General features: G+C 44.2%; 1 protein-coding gene across 1 annotated transcript in view; it reads left to right on the forward strand.

The window, feature by feature from the left end:
* CRB1 (crumbs cell polarity complex component 1) overlaps positions 1–22,340 on the forward strand; it is a 148,916-nt gene that overhangs the window by 62,064 nt on the left and 64,512 nt on the right. Inside the window, exons 4-5 of the mRNA XM_082225414.1 lie at positions 299–438; positions 2,551–2,733. Coding sequence (XP_082081540.1) covers positions 299–438; positions 2,551–2,733 — 323 coding nt within the window. The remainder of the gene's footprint in view (positions 1–298; positions 439–2,550; positions 2,734–22,340) is intronic.

Below are 22,340 nucleotides of genomic sequence, written 5' to 3' on the forward strand. Positions count from 1 at the left end.
TCCCCCTCCAGGCCCCTCTCCTACACGTGCTCATTCTCTATGGATATGGGACATCCAAGGGGCTATGGACCACTGCAAGAGTGTAGAAGAGGCAGTCAAGTATGAAAGGGCACCTTCTGAATCTGATTCAATATACAAAATTAAAGAAACATACCGGGGAGGGGCCTTGATGCAACAGCTGAGAAAGAAGGGTGGAAGCAAATGTGGGCCTGAAAATCCTTGCACGAGCGCCGAGTTTTCAAAGACAAGCCCACGGACCGAGGATGGCATGGATTTAATCAATTTTATTGCAATGCAGGTATAGCTGCAACTGTACAGGCAGCGGATATATGGGCCTTCACTGTGAAACGTTAATTCCTTTCTGCTGGTTCCACCCGTGCCTCAACAATGCTACCTGCGAGGATGCAGTGGACAGTTACACATGCCACTGCTGGCCAGGTAAACTCTGTTTTCTCTCTCACACAAGCTCCCCTCTCTTTAACTGCTGTGAGCTCTCTGTGTTAGCAAACAATAAAAATAAATTAAATTATGCACCATTGCAGCCTGAATTCTATGCAGGCAGCCCCCCACGGTTTACTGAGGGGTTACATTCTGAGGCACCACACGTGTCAGTGAAATCGTGTATTATTGAAACCCATAGAAAAAGCCTGCAAACATCCCATTCTGCCCTTTTGGTGAGGTTTCAATGACATCTTTATGACATTTGTGGGTCACTTCCAGGTTCGGTGCGATGTGCCATCCTATGCCCTTTTAAAATCTGGGTGGTTTGGGGGGGCATGTTATTGGGTTGTTGTTTTAATTTTGATTGTATATGTTGTGGTTTTGTATTTTGATTTTGTTCTGTGAACCACCCTGAGACCTCCAGGTATAGGGCAGTATATTAACAACAACAACAACAACAACAACAACGGTGTTATGTACTGAAGTTCTCACCCTGGGCCAGCAGGGGGGATACCATACATAGTTTTCACTGAGGTCCACATATGCAAATAAGGGATTGAAAGTGACGTTCAGTGATTGGATAGTTACAGAAAGTGTTACAGTTGCATTGTTGTGGAGCTCTATATAAGCAGGCTGGCTGAACCCTTCCGTTCAGTTCTGTTCTGGCCTGTGAATAAACAAGAGCTGTTTGAAGAATCACTGTGTCGTCTGATATGTTCACCCATAATCTAACACTGGCGACGAAAGTGGGATTGATGGACATCAGATCACAGCCACAATATAACAAATAATAATAATAATGTGCGTACACACAGCTGCGCACATGTTGAATGTACATAAATGGGGGTTGGGCTGCGCCTGCCTGTACCAAAATATGCTGAATGTCAGCAAAATATTCTTAGGCAATTGAAACAAGTTTATCATATACGGGTTTAGTATGCATTATTTATTCTACTCCTTCTAATTGCAGGGTGATGCAGTGAGATATACAGGGCCCTAATGGTCTAGGTCTGGAAGCCCTGCTTAATCCTGCTATGGCAATTTCACAAGGCATTGCCAGAACACAGTGCCATGGCTTTTAAAAACGTAAATAGGTTTAGATCCTCTGAATGGCACGGTCCGCACTGGCTACCAAATCCAGCAGCTTTTATGTACTTGCATGGAATTGCTGAAGATCACCCTGCCTGCACTTCTTCTGATCTGCTTTTTATTTTTTAAACTGGTGCAATAGGGAACAGCAGTGTGCACCTATTCAATGGGTGGCTCTTCCAGCTCTTAGTTAGTGATGATAGGCTGAGCGACAAGCCACTGATTGAGTCCATGTGTCTTGCCTGGCTGAAACTCTATCCAGCTCCTCTTTCCATGGCTTTCATGCCAAATACATGCAGTGGCTCCCCGTCTGTGGAATGGTCTCCCCAGGGAAGTTCTCCTGGCGCCTTCATTATACACCTTTAGGCGCCAGGCAAAAACGTTCCTTTTTAACCAGGCCTTTGGTTGATCTATGCCCTTTTAAAATGTGGGGGGTTTTTTTGGGGGGGTAGCTATTGGGTTTATTGTTTTTATTTCTATTGTGTATTTCGTGGTTTTATATCTTGATTTTATTCTGTGAACCGCCCTGAGACCCCCAGGTATAGGGCAGTACAGTGGTAGTTACGGACTCGATCTGTTCCGGGGTGCTATTTGCACCCTGAAAAGTCCGTGACTAGAGCACTGCTCCTGCGCACGCGTGTGGTGCGATACAGTGCTTCTGTGCATGCGCAAAGTGCACAGAACGCTTCTGCGCGTGCACACACAGCAAAACCCAGAAGGATACACGTCCGGGTTTGCTGTGTTCACAAGCCAAAAAGAAGCAACATAAACCTAACACAACACGAGGTATGACTGTGTATAAATTCAATTAATAATAATGTAAAAAGATGGATACAGAAGTGGGTTGATTTCTCCTACAGCTTTCCTCACTCTCCCCGGCCTCATCCTTTCAGGCCCCTCAGGTGTTCTGCAATATTATCTTTGCTGCTTCCACAGCGAATATAGCACAAGCCCAAATAATGGATAATGAGATCGCTGTCCTCAACAACTTGAAGTTACAGCCCCTTCTCAATTCTGCAGGCTATGCAGGGTCTCACTGTGAAACGGACATAAATGAGTGTAGCAGTAATCCCTGCCTCCACGGGAGTGAGTGTGTGGAACTATCATGGTCGAGCCGGTATGGAAGAATACCAGAGCTACCCTCGGAGTTCAGCTACCAGAGAGCATCGGGTTATGTGTGCAGCTGCCGTGCAGGATTCACAGGTAATGCAACCTCCAGATTTGTAGACTTGGGTTTTTTTAAGTGTCACAGTCTGAAGGGTCCCTCTGGTGGACTTACGCTGCAATAGAGGCTTAGGGCTGTTTTGTAAGCAAACGATTTGCCTTATTAGAAAAACTAACCGCTAAACTAAAACAGACACGGGGACAAATACAAGAAGACGCCTTCACCCCGGTGTGGTTTCCCTTTATCACATACACAGCCCAACAAGACAACAACAAGAACCCGGCGACAACATATGAATCAATCTGGCTAACCTGATCCAAAAAAACACACACACAAAAACAAATCTCACTACAGCCAGCCAAAGACAACCAACCACACCCTAAGCCACCCTTCAACCTCTCTCGCCACCAAGGAAATACAACAAGCGAATAGTAAGAGAACCCATACAAGTAACGCTGACACAAAACTCCACACATACCCTAAGCAGAAGAACAGAAGCATAACCACCTGGCCCCACCCTGCTTACCATTCCCCCCTCTTTCCAACCTCTTTAAACAAGACAGAGCCAAGCAGTTCTGTCCTGTTTCCATTTGTAAGCAAACGATTTCATACATTGCTATGCTCCCGTATGGAAGAAACCAGGGGTAGATTATAGGTGCAGTCTCCTGTGTGATGAATATGCATTTGCTTCTCTCTCTCTCTCTCTCTCTCTCTCTCTCTCTCTCTCTCTCTCTCGCTAAGCATATAAATGATGTACAAACTGTAGTCCATTTTCACCCTCTTTTTAAAAGCAAAGGAGTGCAGAGCCAGCCAATGCACAGAGGCCAACAGCTATGATCCTGGCTCTTCTCCATGCCTGGATAAAAAGTTAATTACAATTTTGAGAGTATCTTGTTTGCCTGGCGGCGTTTCTGTTTGTTGCATTAGTAACAACTCTTTTTATAAAACAAATACGCTTTTAGAAATGGAATATATATATATATATAGTTTCTTGGGGTGCAGTGGGGTGAATCCACCTCAGATTGTTGCTCAGTCCTAAAATATATCAGTGATTTGCTTCAGGAGCGAGATTCCTGCAACTCATCTGGCTTCATTCTGGGAAATGTTATATGTTATTTCCATCAGGTTGTGTGTATTTTAGGATATTAATTAAATAAAGGATGTGGGTGGCGCTGTGGTCTAAACCACTGAGTCTCTTGGGCTCTTGGGATCACTAGGTTGGCAGTTCAAATCCCCGCGACGGAGTGAGATCCCGTTGCTCTGCCCCAGCTCCTGCTCATCTAGCAGTTCAAAAGCACATCAGTGCAAGTAGATAAATAGGTACCACTGTGGCGGGAAGGTAAATGGCGTTTCCATGTGCTCTGGTTTCTGTCATGGTGTCTCATTGTGCCAGCAATGGTTTAGTCCTGCTGGCCACATGACCCAGAAAGCTGTCTGTGGACAAATGCGGCTCCCTCAGCCTGAAAGCGAGATGAATGCCGCAACCCCATAGTCGCCTGTGTCTGGACTTAACCTTCCAGGGGTCCTTTACCTTTGCCTTTTTACCTTATTAATTAAATAGTACTGCTATTCTCATTTAGCATCCTTTCCAGGCACTGGCTAATTATTACAAAAAAGAAAGAATACCCTCTGCCTCGTTTATAAGTCGACTTTCAGCGTTTTTTTACATTTCAACAAAGAATAATGCTAAAACTAGCATTGAGTGTTCAATTTCAGCCAGAGTTTTGCAAGGTTGAGCCCCAGAATATACTCTGGGTGCTCTTACAGGCTATACGTTCATTTCAGAAAATATTATGTGACACCATTTAAATTTCCAACAATTCTCCTGCTGCCTCATCATTCTATTGTATTGCGATAAAATAAAATTGACATTCACCACCAGTTGCTGGGGGCAGAGCAAGTGTCAATGCCAGTGACCCTAGCAACTCTTGAGTACAGATGCTAGGTCTAATCCTAGAACATGTTTTGAAAACCACTGCCCTTTGAGTCTAATTTCCTGAACAAAGTGGGGTATTTTGAATATGTCTGCTGCTATATGCTATGGTCTAAACCGCAGAGCCCAGGGCTTGCTGATCAGAAGGTCGGCAGTTCGAATCTCCGCGACGGGGTGAGCTCCCGTTGCTCGGTCCCTGCTCCTGCCAACCTAGCAGTTCGAAAGCACATCAAAAAATGCAAGTCGATAAATGGGTATCTCTCTGATGGGAAGGCAAACAGCATTTCCATGTGCTGCTCTGGTTTGCCAGAAGCGGCTTAGTCATGCTGGCCACATGACCCGGAAGCTGTACGCCGGCTCCCTCGGCCAATAAAGTGAGATGAGCGCCGCAACCCCAGTCGGTCACGACTGGACCTCATGGTCAGGGGTCCCTTTACCTTTACCTTTACTCTCTTTAATATATATATATATGATTTTATTGAGTTTAAGAAAAAACACGAAACTAAAGACTAAAACCTTATGGTATTCAGAACTCAAAAATATAAGTCCCCCTTTCCCACAGCATCTGCTGACCTTCCTCACCAGCCCTTCCCCAATTCCTTTCTTTTCCAGATTCTTCTGTTTAGCTTTGATTCCAGTTGTTTTTTTAGTTGCAATGTGGATTTGCTCAAGAGTGGGTGTCTGCATCTTTTGTAACTTTAAAAATACAATTTTAAAACAATATTCTTGGCAGTTAATATGAGCAAAGTCCTTCTCAGTTGCTGATCGTGTAAAAGGACAGACAGAACACCACTACGATGGGAACAGTAATTCCTTCCATTTGCAGGAAAACGTGTGGGCTCCATTTCATGTTGCACCATCAACAGATTAATGAAGCCCTTGGCTGATTAGAGATTGCTGTAATTCATTTGACAGTTAACTGAGAGCATGGGCCCATGGGTTCCTGAATGTCCAGCAGTCACCTCCAGCAATGACAGGGGATTCATGAGCACATTTCCTAACAATTCTTCCAGGGTCAGTGAGTGGGACACACAAACACACTGTTTGTTCAACAAATTGGTCAGCACACATGATATTTCTGAAGGTCAGTTGCTGTCAGGGCCTGGCTGGATGAGGAGGAGTGGTGGGAGGCTCCAGCAGGAGAACCCCCTAGAAAAGCCAAGGGAGTGGTGGTGGGATCCTGAAGATAGGTCAGAGGACCAACAGGGGTGGGCAGAATGGTTGGATGCTGAACAAGCAACAGGCTTCGGTGAGAGAGAGGAAAAAGAGGCAGAAAGCACTGCAGATGTAGGCCAGGCAGCTGAGGAGGAGGTGAGGGCTGAGGCTGCAACAGATTCAAAGGAGCCAGCCAGTCCTACTGTATTCAGCTCGCTTCCTCCCTTGTCTCCAAAGGCATGGAGGGCTTTGCATGTAGAAGAGCAAAGAGCTCAGAGAGCACAGAGAGTCCGTCCCCGACAGAGTTTAAGACTGATGGGGAAAGAGCTGGACAGGGAGGAGACTTAAAGGAGTCACAGATTGTCAGGTCTGGAAATTGGTTTACTGGAGCCAGTCTTGCTCATAGGCTTCTCTGTTTGGATTCTGCTTCCTTGAATAAAGAATCAACTTTACTGCTCATTTCTGAGTCTCTGTTCTGACCTGCAGCTGAACCAGCCCTGAGAGTTGCCCTCCTAGACAGAGCAGTCTCAGGGCTGATTGACACCTTAGAAAAGGGGTTCAGGAGAGAGCATAGCCAATGAGTTGATTTTGGGTTGTGAGCTAGCTGAGTTGTGGTGGAGCTGGGAGTGTCATAATCTCCACACACACACACCCCACCAATCTCATAACCTTATCATGACTGTGACTCACCACGGATGGGCTCAGCCCATATTCTAACTATACCAATTTATTATTGTGAATTGGTCTCTCTAAAAGGTTACTGTATAAAACTTTGAGCATCTGGACCAGTCCCTTGCTCGTGAACCTCAGGAAACGTCCAGTTGGTCTTAGAGCTGCAAAAGTCATTTTAGAAACACACACATTGTCAAGGATTCTCTATTATCCTGCACCACTGCCAGCAAAATATCGCAGATTAAGGCTGCTCTCACTGTTATCCCACTTTGCGTGAAATTTACACTCCTGTTATTACTATCCCACATGGCATACTAACACATGGGGTGATATATCACATATATGTCACTAAATAATAACTGCTCCCTTCTCCCTGTTATCCAACCACTTCAGATCTGCTGTATTGGCACAAATATAAGCCGCACCCAAATATAAACGGCACCTTAAAAATTGGGGGGGGGGGGATACCTGAATATAAGCCTCTCCCTTCCTTGCTCTCTCTCCCTTCCCAGCCTTGTGGGAGAGGATGGGAGACTATGTGTGGGACGGGCACCGCTTCACCACGTTCCTGGCGCTGTTTGCCCCGTGCTGCTGGCTGCATACCGTAAGGTCGTGAATATAAGCCGCACTTTAACTTTTCGCGGTCAAAATTTTGGGGGAAAGTGATGCTTATATTCAGGCCAATACGGTATTGCATTTACTTAATAGTTCAAACTCTTTTCCTGCTGTCAAGCCCAGTTACTCAACAATCACACTCCATGCACCCACCATACTGTGTATAGTTGTACCTTAGTTTTCGAACGCCCTGGAACTCAGACGTTTTGGCTCCCAAATGATCAAAACCCAGATTTTCCTGCAGTCAATCAGAAACCGTGATTTGGAAGTCGAACACTTTGGAAGTTGAACGTACTTCCAGAACGCATTACATTCAACTTCCAAGGTATGACTGTACAGTACTGATTTCTGACTTCAGTAAAACACTCAATCAGTACTCACTGTAGAAATGCAACAGGAGATGAAAAGCCAAAGCAAAAAACAAATTCCAATCATTTCCACCCCTCTCTCATCAGGGCCAAGCCCAACACCATCTCTCCACTCCTTAACTAGGGAGATTTAGCCCTTCTCTGCCAATAGACTTTGCCTGCAGAGGGAGATTTTGCTGTGAACTCTGTCTTGGGCTGGGAAAGAGATCTAACGTCAGCTGCTGGGCTTAAGCCTTCAATAAAGACAAGGGAGGAAATGGTAGGCTAGAACGGAGTCTTTTTGGCTGTGAGATCTCTTGGACGTGCTTTGCAAGCTACTGTGAGAGGGGAAATGTCGGCCTTCATTACACTGTTCACAGTCTAGGCCCTCCTTGCCTGCAGGTACCATTTGGGGAGGGCTTTTCATAAAGGACTCTGCTAGCTGCCTCTCTTCCAGCACCACTATTCATCTTGGCATCTTAAATCCCCAGGGGGACTCTCTCGACATCTTTAGTCCTTTCCTGCTGCGTCGAGCCAACGCGAAAGAGAAGAATGTCACGGTACTGGAAACGTATGTGCATTAATTTCTTGGCACAAGAATCACAGATTTGGAAAAGACCTTGCAGTCCAGCCTTCTGCTCAGTGCAGGATCTGTGACTACAGCATCTCTGACGGATGGCCATCCATCCTCTGCTTAGATACCTCCAGCCACCACCTCTCTCTCTCTCTCTCTCTCTTTGCACCATTGCCAAACAGCTCTTTCTGTTAGGAGGTCTCTCTTAATGACTAGCTAACATCTGCTGACCTGTCATTTCCACCAATTAGTCTTAGTCTTCTGGAGCAAAAGAGAACAAGTCTTCTCCATGTTCTGCAGGATGGACCTTCAGATATTTGAAGACCGCAATCATGTGTCCTCTTATTTTTTCTCTCCTCCAGGTTAAATGTACCTGCCTCTTTCAACTGTTCCTCATAGGACTTGGTTTCTTGACCCCTCACCTTCCTGGTCACCCTCCTCTGGTCTTGCTCCCCAGTAGATTGATGTCCTTCTTAAAATGTGGCACCCAGAATTGGGCACAGTATTCAAGATGTGTGCTGACCAGCATAATATACAATGGAACTATGCCTTCACCTGAGCTCGACACTATGCTCTGTTAGTACAGCCTAAGTTTGCATTAGGTTTTTTAGCAGCTTCATCGCATTGCTGGCTCATGTTCAGGTCATGATTGACTATGACACCTAGATCCTTTTTACATGTACTGCAGCTAGGGATGGGTGAATCTGTCAGTCTTGGTGTGTCTCGGTTTCTCGTTTTTCCAATTTTTAGTTCAATTTGCAATATTCCAGCATCAGCATGTGATTGTTTTGATTTTTAAGTCCTCATGAAAACACATAAGTATTTTGGTGCATCTGTCTCCTAGCATACACATTTTAGAAAACAATTTTCCCAGATAAAATGCATCTTGGATGTTATTTCCATGCACCACATTTTACAATCAGGAATATACATTTTTATCCACATTTCTCTAAAAGACACATTTTATTAGAGGTTATCGTCCACACACTTTCACTGCACAGATACTGGTGGTTAGGTAATACCTCTTTTAAACCGTTTAGCAGAGTTTATCTTCTTTCTCTCGCGGAAGTGGTGTACAATGACAAAGTTGTTATAAAGATGACTCACAAACTCTGTGAAATCTCGGTCAAGAGATTTTATTCCCAGCCCGGGTACAAGCATTACAGTAGCAAAGATATTTTCAACTGTTAAAATAAACAGCAATTAACAGTACACTTTCAAACAAAAGTCTTTCTTATCTCCCACACATCGTAAATTACAGCAACAGTCCTTCAGCAGAATTGACAGGCAACACTCTTCAGACTTTGTCCATGGAGTTTTCTTGGCAGGGATACTGGAGTGGCTTGCTGAAGATCATGGCCACTGGTCCCATCACCTCCTGGCAAATAGAAGGGGAAGAAATGGAGGCAGTGAGGAGTTTTACTTTCTTGGGCTCTATGATCACTGCAGATGGTGACAGCAGTCACGAAATTAAAAGACGCCTGCTTCTTGGGAGAAAAGCAATGACAAACCTAGACAGCATCTTAAAAAGCAGAGACATCACCTTGACAACAAAGGTCCATATAGTTAAAGCTATGGTTTTCCCAGTAGTGATGTACGGAAGTGAGAGCTGGACCATAAAGAAGGCTGATCGCCGAAGAATTGGTGCTTTTGAATTATGGTGCTGGAGGAGACTCCTGAGAGTGCCATGGACTGCAAGAAGATCAAACCTATCCATTCTGAAGGAAATCAGCGCTGAGTGCTCACTGGAAGGACAGGTCGTGAAGCTGAGGCGCCAATATTTTGGCCACCTCATGAGAAGAGAAGACTCCCTGGAAAAGACCCTGATGCTGGGAAAGACACAAGGGCACAAGGAGAAGGGGACGACAGAGGACAAGATGGTTGGACAGTGTTCTCAAAGCTACCAGCATGAGTTTGACCAAACTGCGGGAGGCAGTGGAAGACAGGAGTGCCTGGCGTGCTCTGGTCCATGGGGTCACGAAGAGGCGGACATGACTAAACGACTAAACAACAACAACAACTCTTCAGACAGACGTTTGCTATAAGGCTTCTGCAAACAGTGGTCGTCGTCCTATTGGCCCTTCCAGCCAATGCCAATTAAACTCAGAGTGCCACTCCCAAACATAAAGGAAAAACTCTGGAACCTTCTAGAAACCTTCTACTTTTGTTTCTTTGCAGAATGATTCCCTAACACATTTTTGCTCTTCGTTTTTGATTGGGGAATTGCACTGCACACTTTCGAAAAGTGTGACGTTTGAAGGACAGGTGTACTACAATCCATCTATCATTTGAGGAACTGTAAATTAGGCAGGTTTACATTAAAATATCTCTTGCATCCCTAACTGCTATCAAACCATGCCTCCTCTTTCAGTCATCTCTCATACACAAAGTCCACTGGATGACTCTGGGCAGCTCCTTATCTCTTATTCCCATGTGCCTCTCAGTACCATTGCATAATAAGCAACAATGATTTTGGACAATGGAGGTATTAACAGTGGAACACACTCCCTTGGAAGGTAGTAGACTCTCCTTCCGTGGAGGTTTTTAAGAAGAGGTTGGATGGCCATCTGCAATGGATTCTTTAGTTGAGGTTCCTGCAATGCTTGGGGTTGGGCTAGATGACCCTTGGGATCCCTTCTAACTCTACAGTTCTATGATTTAATAAGGACACAATTCTAACTTGGGGGCTATGAGCGCTGGGGGAAAGGGCAAAGTGATTCACTGCTTCCTACTGCCATCTTCTTTCATCCACTGAAGCTACCAAGATCCCTGGAGGTTCATGCTGGAGGGAATCCAGCAGACTGATATTGATGACTGGTGGTGATTGTTGCATTCCAAAGCCTGCTGTTCTGAAAGCCGTAGGCATTCTCGATATCAGTTCTGCATCAGCTGCCTGGTTTAGCTTGGAGGGGAGGAATAAAGGCAGCCAAACCCCTTACAGGAATGGACAGATCTGTCCATTCTGGTTTCCTCTCCATTTCTCCTTTTTCCAGTCTCCACATTCAAGTTCAGCTCTCCACATTTCCAAACTAGTTTTTTTAGAAGTCTTTATAAAAATTCACCAGCATGTTAATGCGATCTTTTCATCGTATACACATTTTTGTATGCAGTTCTACCTTATATACACAGTTTCGCAAAGTAATTTCCCCTAATATAGTGCATTTTGTATGTTATTTTCATTAACATATGCACACACAGTTCCCCCTGTTATATGGATTTTTGCACAAATTACTTGGCTGGAGAACTGTATTGTAAAATTCAGAGAAGTGTGAATTCTGAAGGACTGTAGTAATGGTAAATTAGGTAGGTTCCCTTTTAAATGTGAACTGAATTGAAATTGTCCCCCAGCAGAACAAGAAGACTCCAGAGTTTGTTTCCTTGCCCTAACAAATCTTGAGATATATTGTTTCTCTATCCATAGCTTTCTTATTTTTCCCATCTCTGTTTTCAGTCCAACACTGAAATCACTGGGGAGGGGGGCAAACTTCTCCCAGTTGCACCACCCTCTTCTGAAACAGTCTGCCATAATACATTTAGCCAGGTAATTCAGTTCCAAAGCATGACTACAGAGAAGGTAATTCCATAAGATAAGTGCCACCACTAAAAAGGCTCTGCTCCATGCAGGGATGCCAACTTGAAAAAAATATAGTGGGGGCCCAAATAAGCCCCACCCCCCATAATCAGTCACATGATGCAGTGCACACACATCATTGGAATGGGAATGCCCATTGACTTTGTGGGGGCCCAGCCCCCCAAATATTTTATTTTGGGGCCAAAGCCCCCAGGGCCCTTGGAGTTGGCTCCTATGACCCATGCTTTAGTGCAGCAGTAGGGAAACTGCAACCCTCCAGATGTTGAACTACAACTCCCGTGAATCCTGATCATTCTGGATGGAACTGATGGGGGCTGCAGTCCAATAAAACAGGTTCTCCACCCCTATTTCAGCTTCGCATTTAAAGGAGAATGGAACGGACTTCCAGGTTAGCGCCATCGGCAGTGGCGGAGTTCCTCTGACCGAGAGGAACCCGCTCCGTGAGAATCAGGTCTTGCTGCCATGGCGAAGGCGGGGACCCCTTAAAAATCCCAGGCGGAGGAAGCCTGGGAACGTGGGATTCGGCGGGCACCAAGAGCGCCTGCCCTACTCGCGGGGAAACCCATTTTGGGGCCCCGGAGCGAAGTGGGGTGAGCAGCGCGGTGCTGTGAACTTATTGCTACTTTCACGGAGTGAAGCCGCACAGCTGTTGCCGGAGAGCGCTGACTTTTTCCTGTGGACAATTGGATTTAAAAGTAACTACCCGTGAGTAAAGTGAAGAATTGGAGTTTTAAAAGTTGAATTAATTTGGCACTGAAGCGGGAAGGTCTAAACAGGAAGTCCGCCTTCCGCTTTTGTAAATAGATTGAAGCAAAGACATTGCAAGCTAAAGTCTGGAAAGTCGTTTTTAAAGGACTAAATTTTCATCAGCTAAAAACACCAAACCCCCCTTGGAAGCAGGAGAAGAGGGGGCAGATTTGAGACTGTTTAAACCTGCAGGAGAGAGAGTAAAGAAAGACAAATTTCCACCGTCTTGAACCTGGGAACGGGGTGTCAGAGGCAGACGCTTTGGGGAAGTTCATTGACTGTGAATAAAATGTTTTTTTGACAGATAGTTAAAAAAGAGAAACATATTGATTCCAATGTTTCCTTCTGCATATAAAAAGGAATAAAATATCTGGAAAATGAAAGTAATTTTGTTGCTGGAGCTGCTTTTAAAAAGATGGATACAAACAGAAATTGTTTCCTCTAGAGGGAGCTTGTGATACTGTTGCTGGAGTCAATCTGGGGAATTTTACAGCTGCAGAGATTAAGGATCGTGGGAACCTGACATTAATCTTGAGCAAGAATGTGTTTAGAAGACGTTTTAGTGCTTGCTCTTTGCAAGACAAGCGCTTTACTGGAACAGCTACATGAAAAGATGGATTTGATGACTGTTGCAGTTAGCAATTTTGGAAAAACGGTGAATACCTAAATAGAAACTACTCAGGAACCATCTCAGGAATTTGCTTTGACAGGGCAAGTTGTGCAGAAGATAAAGGAGGAGGTTGTTGCTGAACCTCAAGTAATAGAAATGGAGAGAGCCTCAATAAGTTGTTGTTTCTGACGACTGAACGTGGAGAAAGTCAGATTGGGAGAGATGGAGTACTGTTTGGTTTGGAGATGGGAAGCTGGATGGATCCCCCTATGCAGGGATGTTCTGACTTTGGGGATCTGGTTGTGGGCCAGGGGGAGCTTGGAGTTGTGGGGGCCCTTAACTTTGGAGGGACTTTGAAACATGCCTTCAAATATCTTTTGGATTTCAGTGCTGACTGTGGAGAGTGGGCTGACCTGTCGAGAAGGGATAAAGACATTGTCAAGTTGGAGTCTCCCCGAGATCTACCCCTCAGTGAGAAAGGAAGGAAATTAAGAACAAGATCAGCAGAAGATAAAGTAAAGTGCAGGTATAAACATGAAGAAGACCTGCAGCAGGGACATGGAAAAGACTTAAGAGCCTCGGATAGAAGGTCACCAGGTTAATGGACTAGATGGAAGGGATAGAAAGGACTGACAAAACCCGAGACCAGGAAGAAGAGACGATGGATGAAGATTGGAAGAAAGTTTAAAAATTCATTTAGAGAATTAGTGTAAAATTAACGAGTGTTAGAAAAATGCTGGAATGAAACTATTTGGCTTTGGTAGAAATACTATAAGGAATTATGTATAAATAAGTTTTAAGTTTTAAGCCCTAGGGCTTTTTATGGTAAGATATTAAAATAAATTAAGGTAATTTAATGATAGAATATAGTGAAAGATGGAAAGGATTTGCTGAGATAATTAATAATTAGAATACAAAAAAGGGAGGTGTGAGGAGGTCGATGAAACAAGTTAACGAAAGATAAAGATTTGGAAATATTGGATTTGTTTTTTTTAAATTTTTTGTTTTTCCTCTTTTTGTTGTTGTTGGTTTTGATGTATTGTGTGTTTTGTTTTTTTCTTTTTTTGTTTTTATTGACTTGTATTGCTTAATTCCTTGTTTTTCTGATTATATATATATATATATATATATATGCAGGTTTTGGTGTCTTCGGGTGTCTTCCCGTGTAAGAGTCGGGGTGTCTGGGCGACGTTTCGGCGAGGTCTCACTCGTCATCTTCAGGCTGGTGCTTTCGGCTTCTAGAAGCCGAAAGCACCAGCCTGAAGATGACGAGTGAGACCTCGCCGAAACGTCGCCCAGACACCCCGACTCTTACACGGGAAGACACCCGAAGACACCAAAACCTGCATTCCTGTACCCGTGAAAATCTACGAAAGCAAATATATATATATATATATATATATGCTTTCGTAGATTTTCACGGGTACAGGAATGCAGGTTTTGGTGTCTTCGGGTGTCTTCCCGTGTAAGAGTCGGGGTGTCTGTGCGACGTTTCGACGAGGTCTCACTCGTCATCTTCAGGCTGGTGCTTTCGGCTTCTTGTTACTGGAACAGAGCAGAGTCTGGTGTTTGAGTTCCTATAAATACTGTTGAGGGGTGTGGTGTATAGCCTCCAACGTTCTGGGCAAAGAGGAACTTCCTCTTTGCCCAGAACGTTGGAGGCTATACACCACACCCCTCAACAGTATTTATAGGAACTCAAACACCAGACTCTGCTCTGTTCCAGTAACAAGAAGCCGAAAGCACCAGCCTGAAGATGACGAGTGAGACCTCGTCGAAACGTCGCACAGACACCCCGACTCTTACACGGGAAGACACCCGAAGACACCAAAACCTATATATATATATATATATATATATATATATATATATATATTTCTTTTCTCTTTTTTCTTTTCATTTCCTTCTTTTTCTTCTTCTTCTCCTTCTCTCTTTTTTATTCTCTGTAATTCTAAACTTTCAATAAATATCATTAAAAATAAATAAATAAAGGAGAATGGAACGAACTGTTTCTGCAGGCCTATATTTGCATAAAGGTAAAGGTAAAGGGACCCCTGACCATTAAGTCCAGTCGTGACCGACTCTGGGGTTGCGGCGCTCATCTCGCTTTATTGGCCAAGGGAGCCGGCGTACAGCTTCCAGGTCATGTGGCCAGCATGACTAAGCCACTTCTGGCGAACCAGAGCAGCGCATGGAAATGCCATTTACCTTCCCACCGGAATGGTACCTGTTTATCTACTTGCACTTTGACATGCTTTTGAACTGCTAGGTTGGCAGGAGCAGGGAGCGAGCAATGGGAGCTCACCCCGTCGCGGGGATTCGAACCACCGACCTTCTGATCGGGAAGTCCTAGGCTCTGTGGTTTAACCCACAGTGCCACCCGCGTCCCTGCGGGTAAATCCTATTCAGTTCAGTGGGACTTACTTTTGAGTAGGCATGTCTACAGTTGCACTGTAATATAATGCCCTCAGCCTAGCATCACAGGACCCCCTCAGGACTAGTGAGTACATGCCGTCTGCAATTAAAAAAAAAATGAAAAAGAGAGAGACAATTAGCACTTTAAAGCACTTTTCCCTCTTTCAGAAACCTTCTGATCTTGAAAGAGCATTTGGACAAGCTCAAAATAGATCTTAGAGTTTTTCTTTTTGCTGTCATTTTTTTAAACCTTTCTTTAATCCATCGCATCCCTAATGTGAAAAGCTGTTCTCCCTGTCATCAACTGCACACACAACGGCCTATCCCACACCCCTTCTGCTGTTGACTTTCATGGGGCTTGTTTAGTTTAGGAGAAATCCTGACAAAGTGTTCTCTTTGAATTACATATAAGCATCACTTAACCTCAGTCGCGAGAGGGGAATGCTTGCAAGAGGAATGGGACGGTGTTTTGCATATAAGCAGCTCATGCTGCTAAATTCTGGTTCCCCTCAGCTCTTCTTACATGCCAGGACTGTGTCTTTCTGTGATTTCACAGGAACACAGGGGGGGGGGGAGTGCAGGACATGTTATTGGCTTGAGAATTTGTCTTCCAGAGAAATTGGGGTTATGCTTTCGGGTTTTTTAAAAAACAGAACAAACCTCTAGTCCATATGGATGTGAAGATCTACTTGAACATGGACAACACCTAGTAAAGTTTCACAAATCACGAGGGTTGGCTAAAGAAGGTTTTCACTGCTATGAGTGGATCTTTTCAGCTCTTTGTCTGTTCCAGTGGCTAACAAGTCACACAAAAGTAGCAAAAATGGCAGAATTATGTGAGCTAAAAGAATACGTGGTACAGCTTTTGTCAGCACATAACTTTCTGGGGAATGGGGAAGGGTGAGTACAAACTGTACACAGCTTTGGCTATTAAGATTTAGGTCAAGACAATTTGATACAGGTTGCACCAAATAGTCAAAATGGGTGCGTCTCTGAATTTTGCAATGCAGTCCTTCAGCCAAGTAATGTGTATGAGAATGCACACACTGGGTGAAAATAACATTTAAAAATGCATTATATTGGGGGAAATGTACATACTCAGAAAAATCCTCACTAAAATACCGATGAATTTTCATAAGGCCATTAAAACAAAATGACAACAGACTGTAAAAATTAGAAACTGAGAGAAATAAGAATTGACAGATTCCCCCATTCATAGCTACAACTGGGTAAAGACATTTTCAGCTGATTTGCCTTTTTACTGACTCAGCCAATTAAATTTGAATGGTTTTTGAAAATATAATCAAAAGCGTAATGTAGGTGGATTTTAAGACATTGTAAGACCTATGAGATACTTTACAAGATGTACCCATGTTGTTTGGAAGCAAAACATCTGTTCTAATATTTCTGTGCCACCAAAGGCGTTGGAGGGAGAACTGACAGGGTCAGAAATTCCAGGGAGTGTTGCACCAGCCTCAGCAAAAAGATGAAGACCATGTGGTTCTTATCTCTGTATTTTATGGTTAGTTTTAAGTAATACCGTATTGGGCCAAATATAGGCTGCACCTTCAAAATTCGGGGGGGGGGGCGAGAGAGAGAGAGAGAGAGGGAGGGAGGGAGGGAGGGAGGAGACAATACCCGAATATAAGCCGCTCCCTTAATATTCCCCAGGCACTCAAAACCATGTCGTTTTACTGTATGTCTGCTTAAGCAGCGATATCGTAAAAGCCAATTTTTGTAAGGTCGTGAATTTAAGCCGCACTTTAACTTTTCACGGTCAGAATTTGGGGGGAAAGTGTGGCTTATATTTGGGCCAATACAGTAGATACTCTTAAGTAATAAGATATATAGGCACCAGAAAAGTGGGAGTCTCCCCACCACCACCGTAAACAAATACAACTTGGACTGTAGGATTAAAGATTTCCCTTATTTCAGCCAAGAAAGGTGGCTTCGCCAAACGCTGAGTTGGGACAAGCTCCTGTAATGTGTGCTTCCCAAATGGAAACTCTGTCGTGCCATGCTGAAATATCCAAATCCTATTTAAAGTACCGTGGTACCTCGGGTTACATATGCTTCAGGTTACAGACTCCGTTAACCCAAAAATAGTACCTCAGGTTAAGAACTTTGCTTCAGGATGAGAACAGAAATCGTGTGGCGGGAGGCCCCATTAGCTAAAGTGGTGCTTCAGGTTAAGAACAGTTTCAGGTTAAGAACGGACCTCCGGAACAAATTAAGTACTTAACCCGAGGTACCACTGTACTACAGAAGTTTATAAGTACTCCGTTCCAATCACACACTGACATTTTACTCTCCTGAGGTGAGGCACTTTTATGCCCTGGCATAGCACTGAGGACTTGTTTTTACCCCCTATAATCCATCCTGTCTTGTTGCAGAGCTCTGCTGCATAACACAACTGGATGTGATTGACAAAGCCTTCAAGCAGTAGATCTTTGGAATCTGGCAGATCTCTCTGTGTTTGACATTGATTCACAGAAACCTTTGGGAACATAAGCCTCTGGTTTTCCTGAAATTATAGGTGAAGGGGGTGCCTACATGCCAGTCATCCCTAGAAGGATAACCTATCTGCAGCTAGCAGTCCCTGATAAAACACGGTCCATATTTTGCTTTGGGGGCGGACAAGGGGATGCCTTTTAAAAACTCGTAAAAATCACTGAGAGCGCAAATCTCTTAAGTTCCACTGAGTAGGATTTGCAGCCTGAGAAATGTGTTTGGGGCGGCATCTTGATCTGAGCTTCCATGCACGTAATTATGCACAGACACAGAAACGCGAGAGAGGTCTAAGTCTTGAAATCGCTTCCAGAGGAGAGTTTCACACACAAAAATAGAATTTCCAAGAATCCGAGAACATTTTCTTTTCCAATAATTGAATTAAATATAAGAGTTCTGGGTGTGAAAAATTAATCAGATTTCAACACTGCATTGTAGAGTGCTTGTAGTCACTCCAGCAGGGATTTAATATAATTTAGAAAGAAATGTTCTGAGGATTATAGACAGTGGCCCAGATCCAGCGGCTTTCTCCCTCCCCTCTTTTTTAACATCGCTGGGTTAATAGCTGATACTATCTTCATATTCGATGTGCCCATCCAATTAAATGCAGGCAAATGGGCTTCCTCATCTACAACTTTGAAGTTCATTGGGGAGGATTAGATGCTTTGGGCGATGTGTACCTGCATCTAGACACAGATAGCCACATTAGGTACATACAAACAGCTCCCTGGCTGGATCGCCATGAATGCATTTTTAAGCCAGTTTATTCTTCTTTTAATCTGCTGAGCTTCAGAACAGCTGCTCCAGTGGTTATGTTAACGGTCTCCTTCAAAAAGGCCTCAGTTCCTCAACAGCTTTCGTTGAGTCAGGCATAAAGCGCGGCAAGTGTTCTGCATTATCTGTTACTAAATCAACTAATTCAAAAAGCCCATCTCTCAGTTTTTTGTTCTGGTAAATGAAGGATGCATTTGTCTTCACTGCTGCTTCTGCGCTCTTATGCGTGTAATGTTGAATGGGTGCCCTTTTTTCCTTTTTCTTTACAAATGAGCCAATGCCCACATTTTCCCCACATGAGCAAGCCTTCAAAAGCTTAGGATTAGTTTGCCTTAGAGGGACACGGGTGGTGCTGTGAGTTAAACCACATAGCCTAGGACTTGTCGATCAGAAGGTTGGCGGTTCGAATCCCTGCGACGGGCTGAGCTCCTGTTGTTCAGTCCCTGCTCTTGCCCACCTAGCAGTTTGAAAGCACTTCAAGGTGCAAGTAGATAAATAGGTACCGCTCCAGCGGGAAGGTAAACGGCGTTTCCGTGCGCTGCTCTGGTTCACCAGAAGTGGCTTAGTCATGCCGGCCACATGACTCGGAAGCTGTATGCCGGCTCCCTTGGCCAATAAAGCGAGATGAGCGCTGCAACCCCAGAGTTGGCCACGACTGGACCTAACGGTCAGGGGTCCCTTTACCTATACCTAGTTTGCCTTACCCCAGAGATGCCCATTTTGATCTGCAGAACTAGCACTTATGCAAGCGCAGGACAATGTTTGTAAGTTAAATAAGTAAGCAAAGATCTTTCAGTGTGGCAACGTCTAGATTCTGGAACATCTGCCCACTGACTTTAGGCAGGTACCTTTGCTGCTTAAAAAAATATGTTGTGCAGGCAAACCTACCCAGATATGGAATAATAATAATAATAATAGTTTCCCCAGCCACTTTGGGTGGCTCCCATCCAAATATTAAAAACACAATACAGCATTAAACATTTAAAACTTCTCTAAATAGGGCTGTCTTCAAATGTCTTTTAAAAGTAAGTTAGTTGCTTATTATGTAGATATGGCATGCGCATATATATACATACATATATATATGCACACATTTCAACTGCTGGTTTTATTTCTACTTTAATTTTTTAAAATTCAACTTGTTTTTAACTTTCACTTACTTTTATTGGTACCTTTAATGTATGTTTTATCTTTCGTGCACATTGGTTAAAGCAGACATAGACAAACTCTGGCCTTTCAGAAGTTTGGGACTACAATTCCCATCATCCCTAACCACTGGTCTTGTTAGCTAGGCATGATGGGAATGGTAGTCCCAAACATCTGGAGGGCCGGAGTTTGCCTATGCCTGGCTTAAATGCTTCTACAATTATGCAGCATACAAATCCTGCAAATCTAGCCCTGCCCACTGAAAACATCTGATCCGACAACATCTTGAATGGTCCTCTAAGCCAGTGGTCCCCAAACTCTTTCGGGCCACTTCCTCCTTGGTTCATTAAACTCATCCCTGCTGCCCCCGAAGCATGATTCAGAATAGCACTTTGCACAATCCACTAAAGAACCTGATAATCAATAAAATTCAAAGCAGTAACCATTAATTGCATATACAGTGGTACCTCAGGTTAAGCACTTAATTTATTCTGGAGGTCCGTTCTTAACCTGAAATTTACAGCTCCATTGCCTCCCTGCTGCCTCACCTGCCCCTTAGGGCCCTCTAGGTAATTCCCCTGCCCCCCCCCCGGAGAACCACTTTGGGAACCCTTGCTCCAAGCCCTCATCATAGTCTATCCATACAAGAAAGTTGCCATGTGAGAGAGGGCAGTGGGTAGGATCACACTAGCTCACACACACACACGCCAAGCACGTCTGTTTTTTATCATCTTCCAACTTGTGGAAGCTGAAAAGGTGAAATATTAGTTTTGGAACCCTGGAAATTATTAGAAGAGTCCGTTATCGAAAGGCCAGGTCTATAACAATTTCAAGCCAGCTGCCCTTCTCAGAACGATGACAACTTTTCCTTTTTTTCAAGAAACATACTTTTGTGTGCGCAAAATTGGTTTGCTGTGCAACATAACATACATTTCCCCAAGGCCCATAAAACACAAACCTAGCGCATTTTGCCTCTGTATCTTTAACAGGAAAATTATAGGAGTAAAAAAGATGGCTGTAGAGCGGGGGAGAGGGGGGGGAATCATTTCCTAATTAGCTGTACCCACAGTGTGTTGCACAATCCCAGGAAAACAGATCTCGAGTTTAGCTATTCTATATGTTCTCCTTTATGTTTGCTAAAGCTGCAGTAATGCAGATTAGAAGCCAGTCTGTAGCCACTTACATAAGGATTCCATAATGCCTGTGGCAGGGATGATGTCACCTTAGAAAAACAACCGTCATAGCCGTCGCAGTTGGGAGGCTCAGAAATGTCCGTAACAATTACAAACTTGGCTCTCAAATCTATTTCAGACTCTTTATGGATGGTGTGAAACACGTCTTCGCCCCTTTGAACTCTCCCGAGTTTCTGGGGTGCGCAAAATGGCTCGTGTTTTCCTTTAAACATAATTGCACCTGGAATCCAGGAACTGCATGCCGGGCCGTGGCCTGGCGTATAAATTAGGTGGCTTGACTGAGCAGGCTGGCCCGAGGTAGAATTCAGCGCTGCCATACAAGAGGCTTCCAGAATGCGACCTCTCAAGTTAAGGGGTCAGAACAGGTGGGGAACACGGTGGAAACACCATACAGAGATCGGATGCGGGGGAAGAGCAGCGAACACTGACAAGTCCCAAACTGTCCAGTCTGCGAAAGAGAAAACCATGTCATCCTCCACAGAGAAACCAGACTAGTGTACATGGGTCATTGCAGGTCTTTCCGCAGATTGGTGGGAAATGAGGGAAAGGCTGAGAAGAGGTTAAACACCCTCCAGTCTGTTTCATACACACACACACACACACACACACACACACACACACACACCCTTAATTATACCAGCACCGCCAAGGGCAGCTTGAACGCTACGCATAATGCTCTCTGCTGCAAAATGGTGTTCAGCTTCGTCTCGAAAGCACTGAGATGTAAACATATTTCCATTCACACCATCTCCACCCCTCTTTCCTTCACAGCCGTTTTGTTGTTATTTAATGTGAAGTCTTTCAGTTTCCACAAATGAATGCAGTTTTAAAGAAGCCAAGTACAGACAGTACAGTGGTGCCCCGCAAGACGAATGCCTCGCAAGACGGAAAACTCGCTAGACGAAAGAGTTTTCCGTTTTGGAGGTGCTTCGCAAAACGAATTTCCTATGGGCTTGCTTTGCAAGACGACAATGTCTTGCGAGTTCCTGCTGGTTTTTTTTCTCCCCCCCCTTTTCTAAGCCACTAAGCTGCTTATCAGCTGATCCGATCAGCAGATAAGCCGCTAAAAGCCGCTAATAGCGCTAATCCGTCAATGGGCTTGCTTCGCAAGACGAAAAAACCGCTAGACGAAGAGAATCACAGAACGGATTCTTTTCGTCTTGCGAGGCACCACTGTATCTGTTTTCTAAATTTAACGATTAATCTCTCCCTCCCTCCCTCTTTCCACCCCCACCCCCACAAAATAAATAAAATTACATTCCATTTCTGGGTTTAGCAGATGGTAATGAATCTAAGGGCTACTTCACCTGCCGCAATATGGAGGGCATATCTGGAGAGGAGCGTTTGTTTCTATTTTACTAACT

Source organism: Podarcis vaucheri (assembly GCF_965113315.1).
Source record: "Podarcis vaucheri genome assembly, chromosome: 6".
NCBI lineage: Eukaryota > Metazoa > Chordata > Lepidosauria > Squamata > Lacertidae > Podarcis > Podarcis vaucheri.